Source organism: Xenopus laevis, chromosome 6L (genome assembly GCF_017654675.1).
Source record: "Xenopus laevis strain J_2021 chromosome 6L, Xenopus_laevis_v10.1, whole genome shotgun sequence".
NCBI lineage: Eukaryota > Metazoa > Chordata > Amphibia > Anura > Pipidae > Xenopus > Xenopus laevis.
The window spans coordinates 11,146,944-11,163,370 of record NC_054381.1 but is presented as its reverse complement, the minus strand read 5'-3'; the positions used below and the strand labels follow the sequence as shown (position 1 = coordinate 11,163,370).

At 40.3% G+C, this 16,427-nt stretch overlaps 1 protein-coding gene across 1 annotated transcript; it reads right to left on the bottom strand.

Moving 5' to 3' along the window:
• Nucleotides 1-151: 151 nt before the first annotated feature.
• Nucleotides 152-12,657, bottom strand: myd88.L (myeloid differentiation primary response 88 L homeolog; the record flags this gene model as incomplete). The annotated part of the gene is given in 6 exon segments (NM_001087532.1): nt 152-1,104; nt 2,761-2,852; nt 4,086-4,266; nt 6,474-6,584; nt 8,372-8,836; nt 12,639-12,657. Coding segments are annotated over 5 exon segments (852 nt in total). The 3' UTR covers nt 152-952.
• Nucleotides 12,658-16,427: the final 3,770 nt, after the last annotated feature.

Sequence of the window (16,427 nt, the reverse complement as noted above, 5' to 3'; positions counted from 1 at the left end):
TTGGGCAGAGATCTGCAGAGAGTTCTTTTCCTAAAATGTCATTTTTACAGCAGTATTTTTACAGGCACTGTATGAGTGGGAGCTACCATACCACTGAGCAACATTAGCATGCTGCAGGAAAAACAATGATACATACAGATAAAAATATATATATTTAATCTTTTTTTGATAGCCTTGTATTAATTGTAATTAAAAAATAAATATGGTGCGCAGATACACCAAAAGGGGCAAGATAAATTCATTCATTCCTACCATCATCATAATCAATTCAATTATCTCCTAAATGAATGGAAAAAAGGACCCACTTCCACCATACCGAATAAGGCTTTACTTGCCCATTATATTATATAATATAATTAAAAAAAGGTCTTGATTAATATATAGGCTGCAATTTTCAAATAGTCTTTTCTTTTTATAAAGCTCTCCCCTTTCCCCCCCCCAATAATTCTGTATATTTAATAAAAACGTTAAAACAACAAGCTGGATATATAACCAGAGAAAGAGGTATTGGTCCCTGTGACAGGTTCCCGGGCTTGCTGGGGATGTCAGAGTTATAATAATATTGTTATTCTATATAAACATCTTTAGTAGAAAAGATTCTTTGGCGAAAGATTTGGCCGAATACCGAACTGTAATCCGAAATAACATATGCAAATTAGGGGTGGGAAGGGGAAAACATTTTTTACTTCCTTGAAGTCAAGCAATTTCCCTCCCCACCCCTAATTTGCATATGCAAATTAGGATTCAACTGAATCCTGGTCGAATCCTGGATTCGGTGCAAATTATCACGTGATTTCCCTCCCTGCCCCTAATTTGCATGTGCAAATTAGGATTCAGTTCTGCCGAATCCTGCTGAAAAAGGCCAAATCCTGAACCGAATCCAGGTGTATCCCTAATCTTTAGTTCCTCCAGGTCTGCAGGGGCTTAATCCTTCGTCCAGGATTTCTCCTTTTTATCTTGCCAAAGCTTTAGCAAGCTTGTCCCAAAACCAGGCTTTAGTGTAAGGGTTTGTATAGTCGCACACAGTGATGAAGCGCAGAATGCTGGGGAATGGCCTCTTCATAGGTTTGTACTTGACAGGAATGAGACGTTTCTCCCGAGCCCCTGGAAGACACAAGGACACCCTGAATTATGGACGTGCACAGAGGGACTTTTGCAGAAATCACATGATAAACGTGAACCCACTAAAACCATTTGTTGTGGAGCCTCTTGGAGCTGATTTGATAATGAAGGACGGTTCTCATGTTTTGATTGGATGTAGGATAGTGCCAGCCCCACCCACTACAGAGTTAGCAACAGGTACGCTCTCCAGATCAATAGCACAAAACAGAGAATTATGCTGAAATATTATGACATATACAGGTATGGGATCCATTATCCAGAAAGCTCCAAATTAGGGGTTGGCCATCTTCCATAGACTCCATTTTATTAAAACAATCCATAGTGTTAAAAAAAAATTATAATAAAACAGTAGCTTGTACTTGATCCCAACTAAGATATAATTAATCCTTATTGGAAGCAAAACCAGCCTATTGGGTTTATTTAAAGGGGTTTTTTACCTCTGAGAGTTAACTTTTAGTATGATGTAGAGCAGGGATCCCCAACCTTTTGAACCTGTGAGCAACATTCAGAAGTAAAAGGATTTGGGGAGCAACACAAGCATGAAAAATGTTCTTGGGGTGCCACATAAGGCCTGTGATTGGCAAATGGTAGCCCCTATGTGGACTGTCAACCTACATTGAGGCTCTGTTTGACAGTGCACCTGGTTTTTATACAACCAAAACTTGCCTGGAATTAAAAAATAAGCTCCTGCTTTGAGGCCACTGGGAGCAACATCCAAAGCATGTTCTTCATGAGCTACTGGTTATTCTGACAATTTCCAATTGGTTTTCATTTTTTATTATTTGTGGTTTTGAGTTATTTAGATTTTTATTCAGCAGCTCTGCAGTTTGCCATTTCAGCAATCTGGTTGCTAGGGTCCAAATTCCCCTAGCAACCATGCATTGACTGGAATATGAATAGGGGAGGCCTGAATAAAAAGATGAGTAATAAAAAGTAGCAATAACAATACATTTGTAGCTTTACAGAGCATTTGTTTTGAAAGCTGGAAAGAGTCAGAAGAAAAGGGCAAATAATTAAAAAAAACAATAGAAAAAACAAATAATGAAGACCAATTGGAAAGTTGCTTAGAATTAGCCATTCTGTAACATACTAAAAGTTCACTCAACGGTGAAGGTGAACTTTAATGTTTTAATGATTTTCTAGTAGACTTAAAGGGGTGGTTCACCTTCAAGTTGATCTTTAGTATGTTATAGAATGGCTAATTCTAAGCAACTTTTCAACTGGCCTTCATTTTTTTTTTTTTTTTTATAGTTTTTGAATTATTTGCCTAAGGCTACCCATTTTTAGTTATTGCTACTTTTTATTACTCATCTTTCTATTCAGGCCTCTCCTATTCCAATCTCTTATTTAAATCAGTACATGGTTGCTAGGGTAATTTGGACCATATTGCTAAAACTGCAAACTGGAGAGCTGCTGAATAAAAAGCTAAATAAGTCAAAAACCACAAATAATAAAAATGAAAACCAATTGCAAATTTTCTCAGAATATCACTCTACATCATTTAAAGGCAAACAACCCCTTTAATGAAGATCCAAATTACAGAAAGAAAAGCCCAGGTGGATAACAGGTCCCACACCTATATATTCATGTACACTTCAATGTGGAAAGTACAGTAATATTATGAACCATCGATCTTACCTGGTCCAAGGCTAAGGGCAAATTTGGTTTGAAAATCACAGTCACTGCTGTCCAGATAATCATCCGATATTATCACCACCATCTTTCTACACCTGTAAAACAATGATTGTTATATTGTATTAACACTTCTATGTTTTGCAGATAAACTGGAACATCAAATTCTGATGCCAAATATATATCATGCTGGTTAACTATAACAATTTGATTGACACTTGTTATCAGCAGAGGTAGGGGTCACACTGCATGGTGGTTGCAGCTACTCGGTGGCACCAATCAAAAGCCTATGTACTATATAAATTATGCGCCAAGTTGTCTCTGTAGTAGGCAAGGGATCCATTATCTGGAAACCCGCTATCCAGAAAGCTCCCAATTATGGAAAAGCTGTCTCCCATAGACTCTACTTTATCCAAATTTTTTAATAATGATTTCTATTTTCTCTGTAATAATAAAACAGGAGCTTGTACTTGATCCCAACTAAGATATAATAACTCACTTAGTGAAAGCAAAATCAGCCTATTGGGTTTATTTAAAAGGGAACTATCCCGAAAAATGAAAATTTAGTATAAGCTTCAGCACACTGAAATAAGAAACTTTGTAAATACTTTCTAAATACAATCAATTAAATATTCTGCATGGTTTCTGAAATAATTAAGTTTATCTTCACTATTCCTCTCTCAGCATCTGTTTCTCTTCATTCTCTCTTCATGCAGCAGTTGGGTGTCAGATATTCATTGACAATTAGATCCAATATATCTTATAGGGGGGCTCCTTTTGCCTAGAAGATGTATTAGAGCTCACTCTATTAAACTCACCAGACATCATGTCTCTCTACATGCAGGATTTGTGCAAAAGGCAGTTATTTTGTTAGTAATATATTTGAGTGAGCTCTAATACATCTGCTAGGAAATGAAGCCCCCCCTATAAGATATATTGGATCTAACTGTCAATGAATATCTGACACCCAACTGCTGCATGAAGACAGAATGAAGAGAAACAGATGCTGAGAGAGAATTAGTGAAGATAAACTTGATTATTTTAGAAACAATGCAGAATATTTAATTGATTGTATTTACAAAGTTTCTTATTTCAGTATGATGCAGCTTATATTAAATCTTCATTTTCGCCATAGTTCCCTTTTAATATTTACATGATATTCTAGTAGACTGAAGATCCAAATCATGGAACGATCGGTTATCTAGAAAGCCCTAGGTCCCAAGCATTCCAGATAACAGGTCCCATACCTGTATACTACTGTTACAGCACCAAGCAAAACATTCCGTGTGTATCCCATGCAAAGCATTAGATTGCTACTTAAGGAGTCTTACCTATTCTCTATAAGCTCACTGGTTATGGACCACAAGCATGTTCCCGGAAGGACGTCCCTATCAAAGACGCACAGCTTGAGTTTATAATCTGTCTGTTCCAGCCGACTGATCATCTCCTGCACAAACGAGATATCTTGGGCGCAGTAGCAAATGAAAGCGTCAAATGTCTCAGGCATGCTTCCTGCAAGGGGTTAATCAGAAATAAAGAAAAAACACAGGCTAGTGAGGGGGTTATTGAGAGAACACATGGAATGTATGAGACATGGGGTAAAAATCAGCTGCAGGGTAAATGCATGCAACATATGTGCTGTGATATTCAAATAGACAAGATAGATCTAATAGACAAGAAAACAACTATGTATTGTACACTTCCTTCTCTTCAGGCTCTATGGTTACTATCTAATGAGGATCTAGTAAGACAGAAATAGAGAGTTGGTGCTCATTTCAGCTAGAAGTGAGGTCCTGATATGAGCACTGGTCTCATGGGAACTTAACTGTTAGTATGACGTAGAGTGATATTCTGAGACAATTTGCAATTGGTTTTCATTTTTTTATTATTTGTGGTTTCTGAGTTATTTAAATTTTTATGCAGCAATTCTCCAGTTTCAGCAATCTGGTTGCTAGGGTCCAAATTACCCCAACAACGATACACTAATTTAAATGAGAGACTGGAATATGAATAGGAGAGGGACTCTCCGATAATTCAGCTGCTCTCCAGTTTGCAATTTTGGCAATATGGTTGCTAGGGTCCAAATGATCCTAGCAACCATGCATTGATTTCAATAAGGGAACGTAACATGAACAGGAGAGGCCTGAATAGAAAGGGGAGTAACACAAAGTATCAATAACAATACATGTGTAGCCTTACAGAGCATTTGTTTTTAGATGGGGTCAGTGACCCTCATTTGAAAGCTGGAGAGATTCTGAATTTTAACTATATAAAAAAAAAAATCAATGAATGATGAAGACCAATTGAAAGGATGCTTAAAAGGTGAATCACCCCTTTAATATTTGGCTACAAACAGGGCTGAGAATCCACTAATCCTCTGACCTCCACAGGTAGAGAATCAGCCCCATCAGGCAGTAGCCATAGTACTTTTAGCACTAGTCTCTTTGATATCTGGTGCTGCCCATCCAATGCACCTCACAATTCAATCAATCACAAGCAAATTCTGCTTAGGGCAGCGGCTTGCACTACTCACTCCAGAGCCCGATACCTGGGGCGGGTTCAGTCCGACCTCACTGCGCTGTTTGAGTTTGCTCTCCCCGCCCACAACCTTAGACTGCCAGCTTCCGACTTCCATTTTTTATAGGCACACGCCTGCCTGCACCGCCCCTTTTGTGACATCATCAGTGGGGCAGGTTGGTGCGGGTCTATAAAAGGGGGAGGGATGTCACTAGTGCAGCCACAAGGGGTCGCTGCAGGGAACATTTGCCACAATAAATTCTCCCTTCTGGACCTAATCTAAAAGGCAGGAATATTCCATCCAAAGCCTGTGAAAAAGAGCCAGGGGTGTGGGAGGAAAGTTATTAAAGGAAAACTATACCCCCCAAACAATTTAGGTCTCTATTAAAAGATATTGCATAAAACAGCTCATGTGTAAAACCCTGCTTCATGTAAATGAACCATTATCATAATAATATACTTTTTTAGTAGTATGTGCCATTGGGTAATCATAAAAAGAAAATTGCCATTTTAAAAAATAAGGGCCGCCCCCTGAGATCGTAAGATTCACTGTGTACACATACAAACCACATGTAAGGTCACATGAGCCAATTAACAGACAGAGTTCTGCCTTTTGCTTCCTCACTTCTTCCTGTTACAGTTAGTGTTGTAGTATTTCTGGTCAGGTGATCTCTGAGGCAGCACAGATAGAGTCACGAAATGGTGGTTCAAGGCAAGAGATGTAAAAGGGCAATATTTATGTAAATATTATATTCCAGTTTGGTAAGATTCTTTAATATGTCATTCAATTTGATATAAACTATCTGTTGCTTAAGTATTCATTTTGGGGGTATAGTTTTCCTTTAACACTACAAGATGGCTGCAATAAACACCTTTATGATATGAATCATTCTTTAAAGGGAAAATCCATCTAAAGCTAACCCTACACAAACAGATGAGACCTTTTGTATGGATCAGCCCCTCTACTATCCATTTTATTTATTCGTCAAAATAAACTGCTATCTGATAACTAAGGTACACAGGACCTAGCAACCAGACGACCGTTTCAATTTCAAACTGCTATCTGATCACTAAGGTACACAGCACCTAGCAACCAGATGACAATTTCAATTATAAAGAGCTTGTACCCACAACCTAAGCTTTTCATTTACAAGCAGTTTGTCCTTTGCGGAGTAATTAATTGTGGGCCTGTAGCTCCGTACCATAAGGATCGTCACTTTTCGTAATTCGGTATTGCTCACTGCTGTCCACTTTATCATCTTGTATGGGCAGGGGCACGTGCTTCTTCTCCAGGTACTTCATGCAGTCGGCCTCTGGGACATGAAATGAAAAGGTTAGGGGTCAGGACACTTAAACCTTTTGCATCATTTAACCCATGAAGCAGGCTTCATCACTCCTTTAATCTCATTCCCCTACAAGTAACTCCATAGACCAAAGATAAAATCGGAACCGTAAATATTGTGGTATCTCCCCTGGCCAAGATGGTTTTTTTTCACACTGGAGAAGGTGCTTAAAGGAGACATTCCAAGTAAAAAACAAGAATGTACTAGTGTGTTTTACGGTTTTAGATATGGAAGGAATGTGCTTGAAAAAGTAGTGTTTCTGGTTACTTTATTGAAAATTTCTGCAAAAACCCTTCTAGTCCCGCCCCAACTGTTGTACTTCCCGCTGCCTCCTTTCCCAGGCTGTGCAGGGGAGCTGGTGGCACTCGGCTCACTGCACTGTAGGACAGGAGCCAATCAGCAGCTAGCAGGACCTGATAAGGAACTGAAGCCTGTCTTTGCTTGTGTGACTGCAGGGCTGTGATTGGCTGTCCCCCTCCTACTGTGCTTCTGACACGTCCACCACTCACCAGAAAGCATCTATCGGGAGCTCCAATAAAGGGGCTATTTTTAAAGATAATATTAATGTTTAGCCCAAAGTGAAACCAAAACCATATAGTATACATTATTGCCTACAAAATTAGGGGTTTTCCATTTATCCTATAAGTCTCCTTTAAGGGGTATATATGATAACTATGTATGAAAATGGGATCATATAATAATCTCTCTAATGCTTTATTTACCAGTAGGTCTTTCCAGCTGACACGGGGTCACCCATTCCGATTAGAAGAAAAGAGGTTCCGGCTAAATATTGGGAAGGGGTTTGTTACAGTGAGAGCTGTGAAGATGTGGAATCAGATGTACAGGCTGATATATTAGATAGCTTTAAGAAGGGATTGGATGGTGTTTAGCAAGTGAGGGAATACAGGGATATGGGAGATAGCTCATAGTACAAGTTGATCCAGGGACTGGTCCCATTGCCATTTTGGAGTCAGGAAGGCTTCAAATGTTTTTTTTGTCTTCCTCTGGATCAACTAGCAGTTAGGCCGGTTGTATATACAGACTTAAAAGAGAACTAAAGCCTAACTAAAGAAGTAGGTAAAAATGTTGTACATGATGTTTTGTGCTTCTGTACCAGCCCAAGGCAACAACAGCCCTTTAGCAGTAAAGATCTGTGTCTCCAAAGATGCCCCAGTAGCTCCTCATCTTCTTTTCTGCTGATTCACTGCACATGCTCTGTGCTGCTGTCACTTACTGAGCTTAGGGACCCACTCACAATATACAGTACACATAGAATAGAAATGTCACAATATAAGGCTGATTAGTAATTAATACTGATAATTACTACATGGCAGCACAGAAACCAGTGCAATTAGCATCAGAATTTAATAATCAGCAAACCTGTAGCATCAGCTTATATTACAGCCAGGGAAGCTCATTTTCTGCTGGATATTTGTGACGAGCCCTAAGCTTAGCTTCTCAACAGCCAATCAGAGCCGCTGAGCATGTGAGTGTCACAGACACTTTCCAAGATGGTGACCCCCCTGTGACAAGTTTGAAGTCCTGGATCATTGCTGCCATTGACAAGCTGAGACACTAGGCAGGTGCAATAAGTACAGTATATAAAATATGCCATTTTTAGCCACATTTATTTTAGGACGAGGGTCTTTTATCAATCTAACTTACTATGTTACAGTCCTAAATCCATGAAACAAGCAGTGGTTAAGACTGATCTGTACAACTTCTGATTGGATGGTGTGAGTTTGTTATGTACATACCGATTAGTGGCCCAAGATCCGTTAGGATATCGTTTCTTTCCATTTTCTTTAACATTTCCAGCAGCCCCCCAACAGTAGCCCGGAAGCACTTCTTCTCCCAGTCTTCCAGCAGCTTCATGGTGGAGTCCGGGTACCTTTGAAAATTGCGGATTTCCAGATAGTCGTAGCCCATCTCCTCGGCCAGTCGAGTCCAGTCAGCAGCCACCACAGCATCAGGGTTGAGGTACAAGCAGAGCCGGTGTCTGACTGTATAATTTAAAGCCACAAGAGGGATGGAGTTCATATCAATGCTGTCCAAGCTGCTCCCACAAGCCATGGTGCTCTTCCTATTCCTGAGAGTTAACGCTTAGTGAGGGGAATGGATTCCCCAAGCTCTTACACGGGATTACCAGCTGTATATCTCTCTAATAAATCCAGAAGAGCCCCTTGAGTATTTCAGTGCAACTCATGCACCCACAATTATCCCTGGGGAAAGAGCAGTGAACAGAAAATCAATTGGCATCTATTCATCTTACAGTCACTCAAGCCTCAGCCTGGTTGCTATGGTCAGTAAACCCAGCAACCAAATTCAAAAATGGAGTAGTTCATCTTTACGTTAACTTTTAGTATGCTATAGAATGGCCAAATGTATTCAAACTTTTCAATTGGTCTTTTTTTTATAGTTTTTGAATGAATTGCCTTCTTCTGACTCTTTCCAGCTTTCAAACAGGGGTCACTGACCCTATCTAAAAAACAAATGCTCTGTAAGGCTACAAATTATTATTACTTCTTATCTTTTTATTCAGTCCCTCTTCTATTCATATTCCAGTCATTAAAATCAATGTATCGTTGTTAGGCTAATTTGGACCCAAGCAACCAGATGGCTGAAACTGGAGAGCTGCTGAATAAAAAGCTAAATAACTCAAAAACCACAAATAAAAAATGAAAACCCATTGCAAATTGTCTCAGAATATCTCTCTCTGCATCATACTAAAAGTTTATTTAAAGGGGAACAACACCTTTAAAATGATACTGCCACCAAAACACTACTCTAAACTTGACTGTTTCACCAAACGGACTTGTCCCTTCTTAAAGGGATGGTTCACCTTTTAGTATGTAGTAGCATTCTAAGCAATTGGCCTTCATATTATATAGTTTTGAAATTATTTGCCTTTTTCTTCCAGCTCTTTCCAGCTTTCAAAAGGGGGTCACTGACCCCATCTAAAAAACAAATGCTCCGTAAGGCTACAACTGTATTGTTATTGCTACTTTTTATTACTCTTCTTTCTATTCAAGTATCTCTTATTCATATCCCAGTCTCTCATTCAAATCAAATCATGGTTGCTAGGGTAACGTGGGCCCTAGCAACCAGATTGCTGCAATAGCTGCTGAATAAAAAGCTAAATAACTCAAAAACGACAAATTATAAAAAATGAAAATCATTTGCAAAATATATCAGAATATCACGCTCTACATCATACTAACAGTTAATTTAAAGGTGAACAACCCCTTTCGCATGCTAACAGACTACTGAAACACAAATACAGCAGCCCCCAATTAGAGAAACATGGGGGGGTGGGATCAGATTGGTAATGTAAAAGTATTGGGCAAATACTTTTATAAATAGCATGCAAAGAGAGCGTTATAAAAGATTTAAAAAGGTTTGAATTCTGGTGTCAGCATCTCTTTAAGAACGATATGTCACATTCATAAAAAACATATACAAAAAAAAAAAAAGTAAATATCTGAAGCGCTGATCACTTTTAAATGAAAGTCCCAGAGTTAGACAAGGAAGCTGAGAGGAAAGGAAAAAGCAGTGATGATGATGAGGAATAAGAGAAGGAAGTTGGTAAGAGCCTCAGTCTGGAGCGGAGCCCTGATCCCACAGTCTGTGCCCTGAGTCAGCATCCACAGGACACCCACAAACAGTCAGTGTGAGCCAACAATAGGGAATCCACATAATGATCACACAGGAAGTGAATGTTGTACTGCACCTGACCACAGAGGAAGTGGAGAATAATTAGGAAAGATTTGTATGAACGTGAGGAGTGTGTGAGTGCTGGGTGTACAGTACAGATTGGCTACACTGGGTATCTGAGCTTAATTACTTCTCTGCAGCAAAGTGCACCTGTCCCTTAACTGATTACAATCAAATGGCAAAAGCCCATCATATCTGTTTTCAAACTCTCATCCCCATTCACTGCCTGAATCCAATTCCCTTACCCACACCCCTTCCCAGTATATCCCACCAGTTACCTGTCCTACATTCACTTACTCACACCCAGTATATCCCACCAGTTACCTGTCCTACATTCACTTACCCACACCCAGTATATCCCACCAGTTACCTGTCCTACATTCACTTACCCACACCCAGTATATCCCACCAGTTACCTGTCCTACATTCACTTACCCACACCCAGTACATCCCACCAGTTACCTGTCCTACATTCACTTACCCACACCCAGTACATCCCACCAGTTACCTGTCCTACATTCACTTACCTACACCCAGTACATCCCACCAGTTACCTGTCCTACATTCACTTACCCACACCCAGTACATCCCACCAGTTACCTGTCCTACATTCACTTACCTACACCCAGTATATCCCACCAGTTACCTGTCCTACATTCACTTACTCACACCCAGTATATCTCACAGTTACCTGTCCTACATTCACTTACCCACACCCAGTACATCCCACCAGTTACCTGTCCTACATTCACTTACCCACACCCAGTATATCCCACCAGTTACCTGTCCTACATTCACTTACCCACCCAGTATATCCACCAGTTACCTGTCCTACATTCACTTACCTACCAGTTACCTGTCCTACATTCACTTACCTACACCCAGTATATCCCACCAGTTACCTGTCCTACATTCACTTACCTACACCCAGTATATCCCACCAGTTACCTGTCCTACATTCACTTACCTACACCCAGTATATCCCACCAGTTATCTGTCCTACATTCACTTACCTACACCCAGTATATCCCACCAGTTACCTGTCCTACATTCACTTACCTACACCCAGTATATCCACCAGTTACCTGTCCTACATTCACTTACCTACAGTATATCCCACCAGTTACCTGTCCTACATTCACTACCTACACCCAGTATATCCCACCAGTTACCTGTCCTACATTCACTTACCCACACCCAGTATATCCCACCAGTTACCTGTCCTACATTCACTTACTCACACCCAGTATATCCCACCAGTTACCTGTCCTACATTCACTTACCCACACCCAGTATATCCCACCAGTTACCTGTCCTACATTCACTTACCCACACCCAGTATATCCCACCAGTTACCTGTCCTACATTCACTTACCCACACCCAGTACATCCCACCAGTTACCTGTCCTACATTCACTTACCCACACCCAGTACATCCCACCAGTTACCTGTCCTACATTCACTTACCTACACCCAGTACATCCCACCAGTTACCTGTCCTACATTCACTTACCCACACCCAGTACATCCCACCAGTTACCTGTCCTACATTCACTTACCTACACCCAGTATATCCCACCAGTTACCTGTCCTACATTCACTTACTCACACCCAGTATATCTCACAGTTACCTGTCCTACATTCACTTACCCACACCCAGTACATCCCACCAGTTACCTGTCCTACATTCACTTACCCACACCCAGTATATCCCACCAGTTACCTGTCCTACATTCACTTACCCACACCCAGTATATCCCACCAGTTACCTGTCCTACATTCACTTACCTACACCCAGTATATCCCACCAGTTACCTGTCCTACATTCACTTACCTACACCCAGTATATCCCACCAGTTACCTGTCCTACATTCACTTACCTACACCCAGTATATCCCACCAGTTACCTGTCCTACATTCACTTACCTACACCCAGTATATCCCACCAGTTATCTGTCCTACATTCACTTACCTACACCCAGTATATCCCACCAGTTACCTGTCCTACATTCACTTACCTACACCCAGTATATCCCACCAGTTACCTGTCCTACATTCACTTACCTACACCCAGTATATCCCACCAGTTATCTGTCCTACATTCACTTACCTACACCCAGTATATCCCACCAGTTACCTGTCCTACATTCACTTACCTACACCCAGTACATCCCACCAGTTACCTGTCCTACATTCACTTACTCACACCCAGTATATCTCACAGTTACCTGCCCCAATCGCCATTCATTTCCCCAGCACACACCTCCCATCAGTGACCTGTTCCACTCGCTTCCCAGTACAAAGACTTACCCGCCCAGCAGTCAGGAGCAGCAGAACCAGTGTGAGACGGAAACTCTCAGTGATAAACCTCCACAAACAAAAACTAATCTCAACATGGCTCGAACCATTTAACAAGCAGGGGAGCGATCGTTTGAAACAACACATTAATCCAAATACAGCAACAATTCAGCCCTATTAATAAACACGACACCTACTGATAATGCGATTGGATCGTGTCAGCGCGCTGCCCATGTAATGTCGTTTATTTTAATGTACTCAGCATCCCCCCACCCCTCTGCTGCAGGTAGTATCGTCCAGAGCTAAAGTTTCAGGAAGTAGCAGAGAAAGTTTGGGAAATGATGCGGAACCAGTTTGAGCAGGGGAGGGGCGTGGCCTGTGTCTGTATAGGGCTGCTGGCTTTATTAACCTGTTGCTACTGACTGTGCTACAGTGGACATTAAAGGAACAGTAACACCCAAAAATGAAAAATATCATGTAATGTTGCCCTGCACTGGTGTGTTTGCTTCAGAAACACTACTATAGTTCATATAAACAAGCTGCTGTGTAGCAATGGCAGAAATTAAGAAAATGTATATGGCACAGGTTAAATAGTGGATAACAGATAACTCCATTATGTTCTACAGAGATTATCTGCTATCTGCTGTGTAAACACTAGTTTTACCAGTGCAGGGCAACACTGCATTTTATTTGCATTACTTTAATTTTCTGAAGTTACTGTTCCTTTAAGGGATTAACTGTTAGTATGATGAAGAAATTGATATCCTGAGACAATTTGCTATTGGTTTGCATTTTTTATTATTTGTGGTTTTTGAGTTATTTAGCTTTTTATTCAGCAGCTCTCCGGTTTGCAATTTCAGCAGTCTGGTTACTAGGGTCCAAATTACCCTAGCAACCATGCACTGATTTAATAAGAGACTGGAATATGAATAGAAGAGGCCCTATTAGAAAGATGAGTAATAAAATGTAGTAATAACAATAAGGGGCCCATTCACTAAGTTCGAGTGAAGGAATAGAAGAAAAAATACTTCGAATTTTTTGGCTACTTTGACCATCGAATGGGCTACTTCGACCTTCGACTACGAATCGAACGATTCGAACTAAAAATTGTTCGACTATTCGACCATTCGATAGTCGAAGTACTGTCTCTTTAAGAAAAAACTTCGACCCCCTAGTTCGCCACCTAAAAGCTACCAAAGTCAAAGTTAGCCTATGGGGAAGGTCCCCATAGGCTTGGCTATCTTTTTTTGGTCGAAGGATAATCCTTCGAATCGTTTGATTCGAAAGATTTAATCGTTCGATGGAACGATTATTCCTTCGATCGTTCGACCGAACGAATTGTGCAAAATCCTTGACTTCGATATTCGAAGTCGAAGGATTTTAATTCGCCAGTCGAATATCGAGGGTTAATTAACCCTCGATATTCGACCCTTAATACATCTGCCCCTAAATGTGTAGTCTTACTGGGCATCTTTTTTTTAGATGGGGTCAGTGACCCCCCCCCCATTTGGAAGCTGAAAAAAATCAGAAGGCAAATAATTCAAAAACGATAAAAAAAAATAAATAAGGCCAGTTGAAAAGTTGCTTAGAATTAGCCACATACTAAGAGTTAAGTTAAAGGTGAAACACCTCTTTAAGAGCTGGTGTACTGTGCCCCAGAATGGAATGGGGAAACTCATGGTTGTCTTTATCTGTAACTGCACGGTCCATGCAATCCCTGTGGGAATCATTTATGAAAGTTGGGAGTTGTTGCTTCCATTCAGTTACCCATAGCAACCTCATTGCCCTGGACCAGTGCTGCCTTTACGGTGGCTTACAGGGGCCAATTAAAGTGCAATACAGGTGAGATAAAACTCAATAACAAGACTAAATCTTATGATGACATATTCCTTCCGTGCCCTCGGCTCAGCTACTCATGGGTGAAACCTCTGGCCTTCATATAAACTAAGCAGCTGTGTTTATGGAATAGACCCTGCCCGGTCTATTGTGATTCCGAGGAACCTCAGATGATGCCTATTCATGACTTGTAACAGAACAAACAAAACCATTTCAATGTTTTCTTGAAATAATGCAAAATCATGGTAAATATGATTTGTAAAGTCTAATAGCCTGTTGCATTGTTTCTAGGAAGTTGGCTTGCTCCTCCTGGGTTAGTATGGGAGCTGGAACAACTAAGGGTCAAAGTCAAAATTCGAAGTAAAAAAAAAAAAAGAATTTTAAGCTATTTTTGTGTCCAGACCAAAATTTGATACGAATTTAAAAAAAAATGTGACTATTCCAATACCAAAATTTATCATGTACTGTCTCTTTAAAACTTTGACTTCGACCATTCGCCAATCGAAAACCTGCTGAATTGCTGTTTTAGCCTATGGGGGACCTCCTAGAACCTATTTGGAGTCATTTGGTGGACTTTGAAAAATCAAAGTTTTTTGGGGCAAATACTTTGTTTCAAATATGATCGAACGTGCTAAAACTTCGATTCAAATACAGCTTATTCACCCGAAGTTAAAAACATTGTTTTTTTTGATAAATTTTGATTGGTCTTTTTTTATTCGAAAAAACTCCCATTACTTCAAAATTTGACCCTTGATAAATCTGCCTCTAAGTATACTGGGTACAATCCTGCCCCATCCACCCTCCAGCAGTGTCTCTTTTATTTTGTACAGTCGGGGTTAGTGTTGCCGGCCTTCTATCTCTTGTACAATCCTTCCCTATTAGTAACACTAAGGGGCAGGTTCATCAAGGGTCAAATTGAAAATTAGAATTAGAATTTTCAAGTTTTTTTTTATGGTCAAAACTGTCAAATTCGACTTGGGAGTTATTCAAATTCGATTTGGGTTTTTTTAAACAATCCGAATTAGATTTTTGAGATTTTTCATACTCTGGCCATTTAAGAACTCAAATTCGAAATTACACATGTGCAGTTTTTCCTGCGCTCCCCTGCGTTGCACTTTCTTCCGTTCAGCCGCAGGGGAGCGCAGGAATAGGCGCACTCATGTTTTCCAGATAAAGGATCTTTTTAAAATTTAGCTCTTCATACCTTAAAGGAGAACTAAAGCCTAAAAATAAAAATGTCTAAAAATGGCATATTTTATATAGTGAACTTATTGCGCGAGGCTAAAGTTTCAGCTTGTCAATAGCAGCAATGATCCAGGACTTCAAACTTGTCACAGGGGGTCACCATCTTGGAAAGTGTCTGTGACACTCACATGCTCAGTGGGCTCTGATTGGCTGTTGAGAAGCTAAGCTTAGGGCTCGTCACTAATTATCCAGCAGAAAATGAGCTTCCCCTGTAATATAAGCTGATGCTACAGGTTTGCTGATTATTAAATTCTGATGCTAATTGCACTGGTTTCTGTGCTGCCATGTAGTAATTATCTGTATTAATTACTAATCAGCCTTACATTGTGACATTTCTATTCTATGTGTACTGTATATTGTGAGTGGGTCCCTAAGCTCAGTAAGTGACAGCAGCACAGAGCATGTGCAGTGAATCAGCAGAAAAGAAGATGGGGAGCTACTGGGGCATCTTTGGAGACACAGATCTTTACTGCTAAAGGGCTGTGGTTGCCTTGGGCTGGTACAGAAGCACAAAACATCATGTACAACATTTCTAACTACTTCTTTAGTTAGGCTTTAGTGCTTCCACGCCAGGAATTGAAAAATAAGCACCTGCTTTAAGGCCACTGGGAGCAACATCCATTCCTGTTGCACATGAACCAGTGGTTGGAGGTCACTGATCTAGAACAGTCAATGTGCAGACCAGTAGTCTCCAGTGGTGATATATGGGGTCTCACTGAA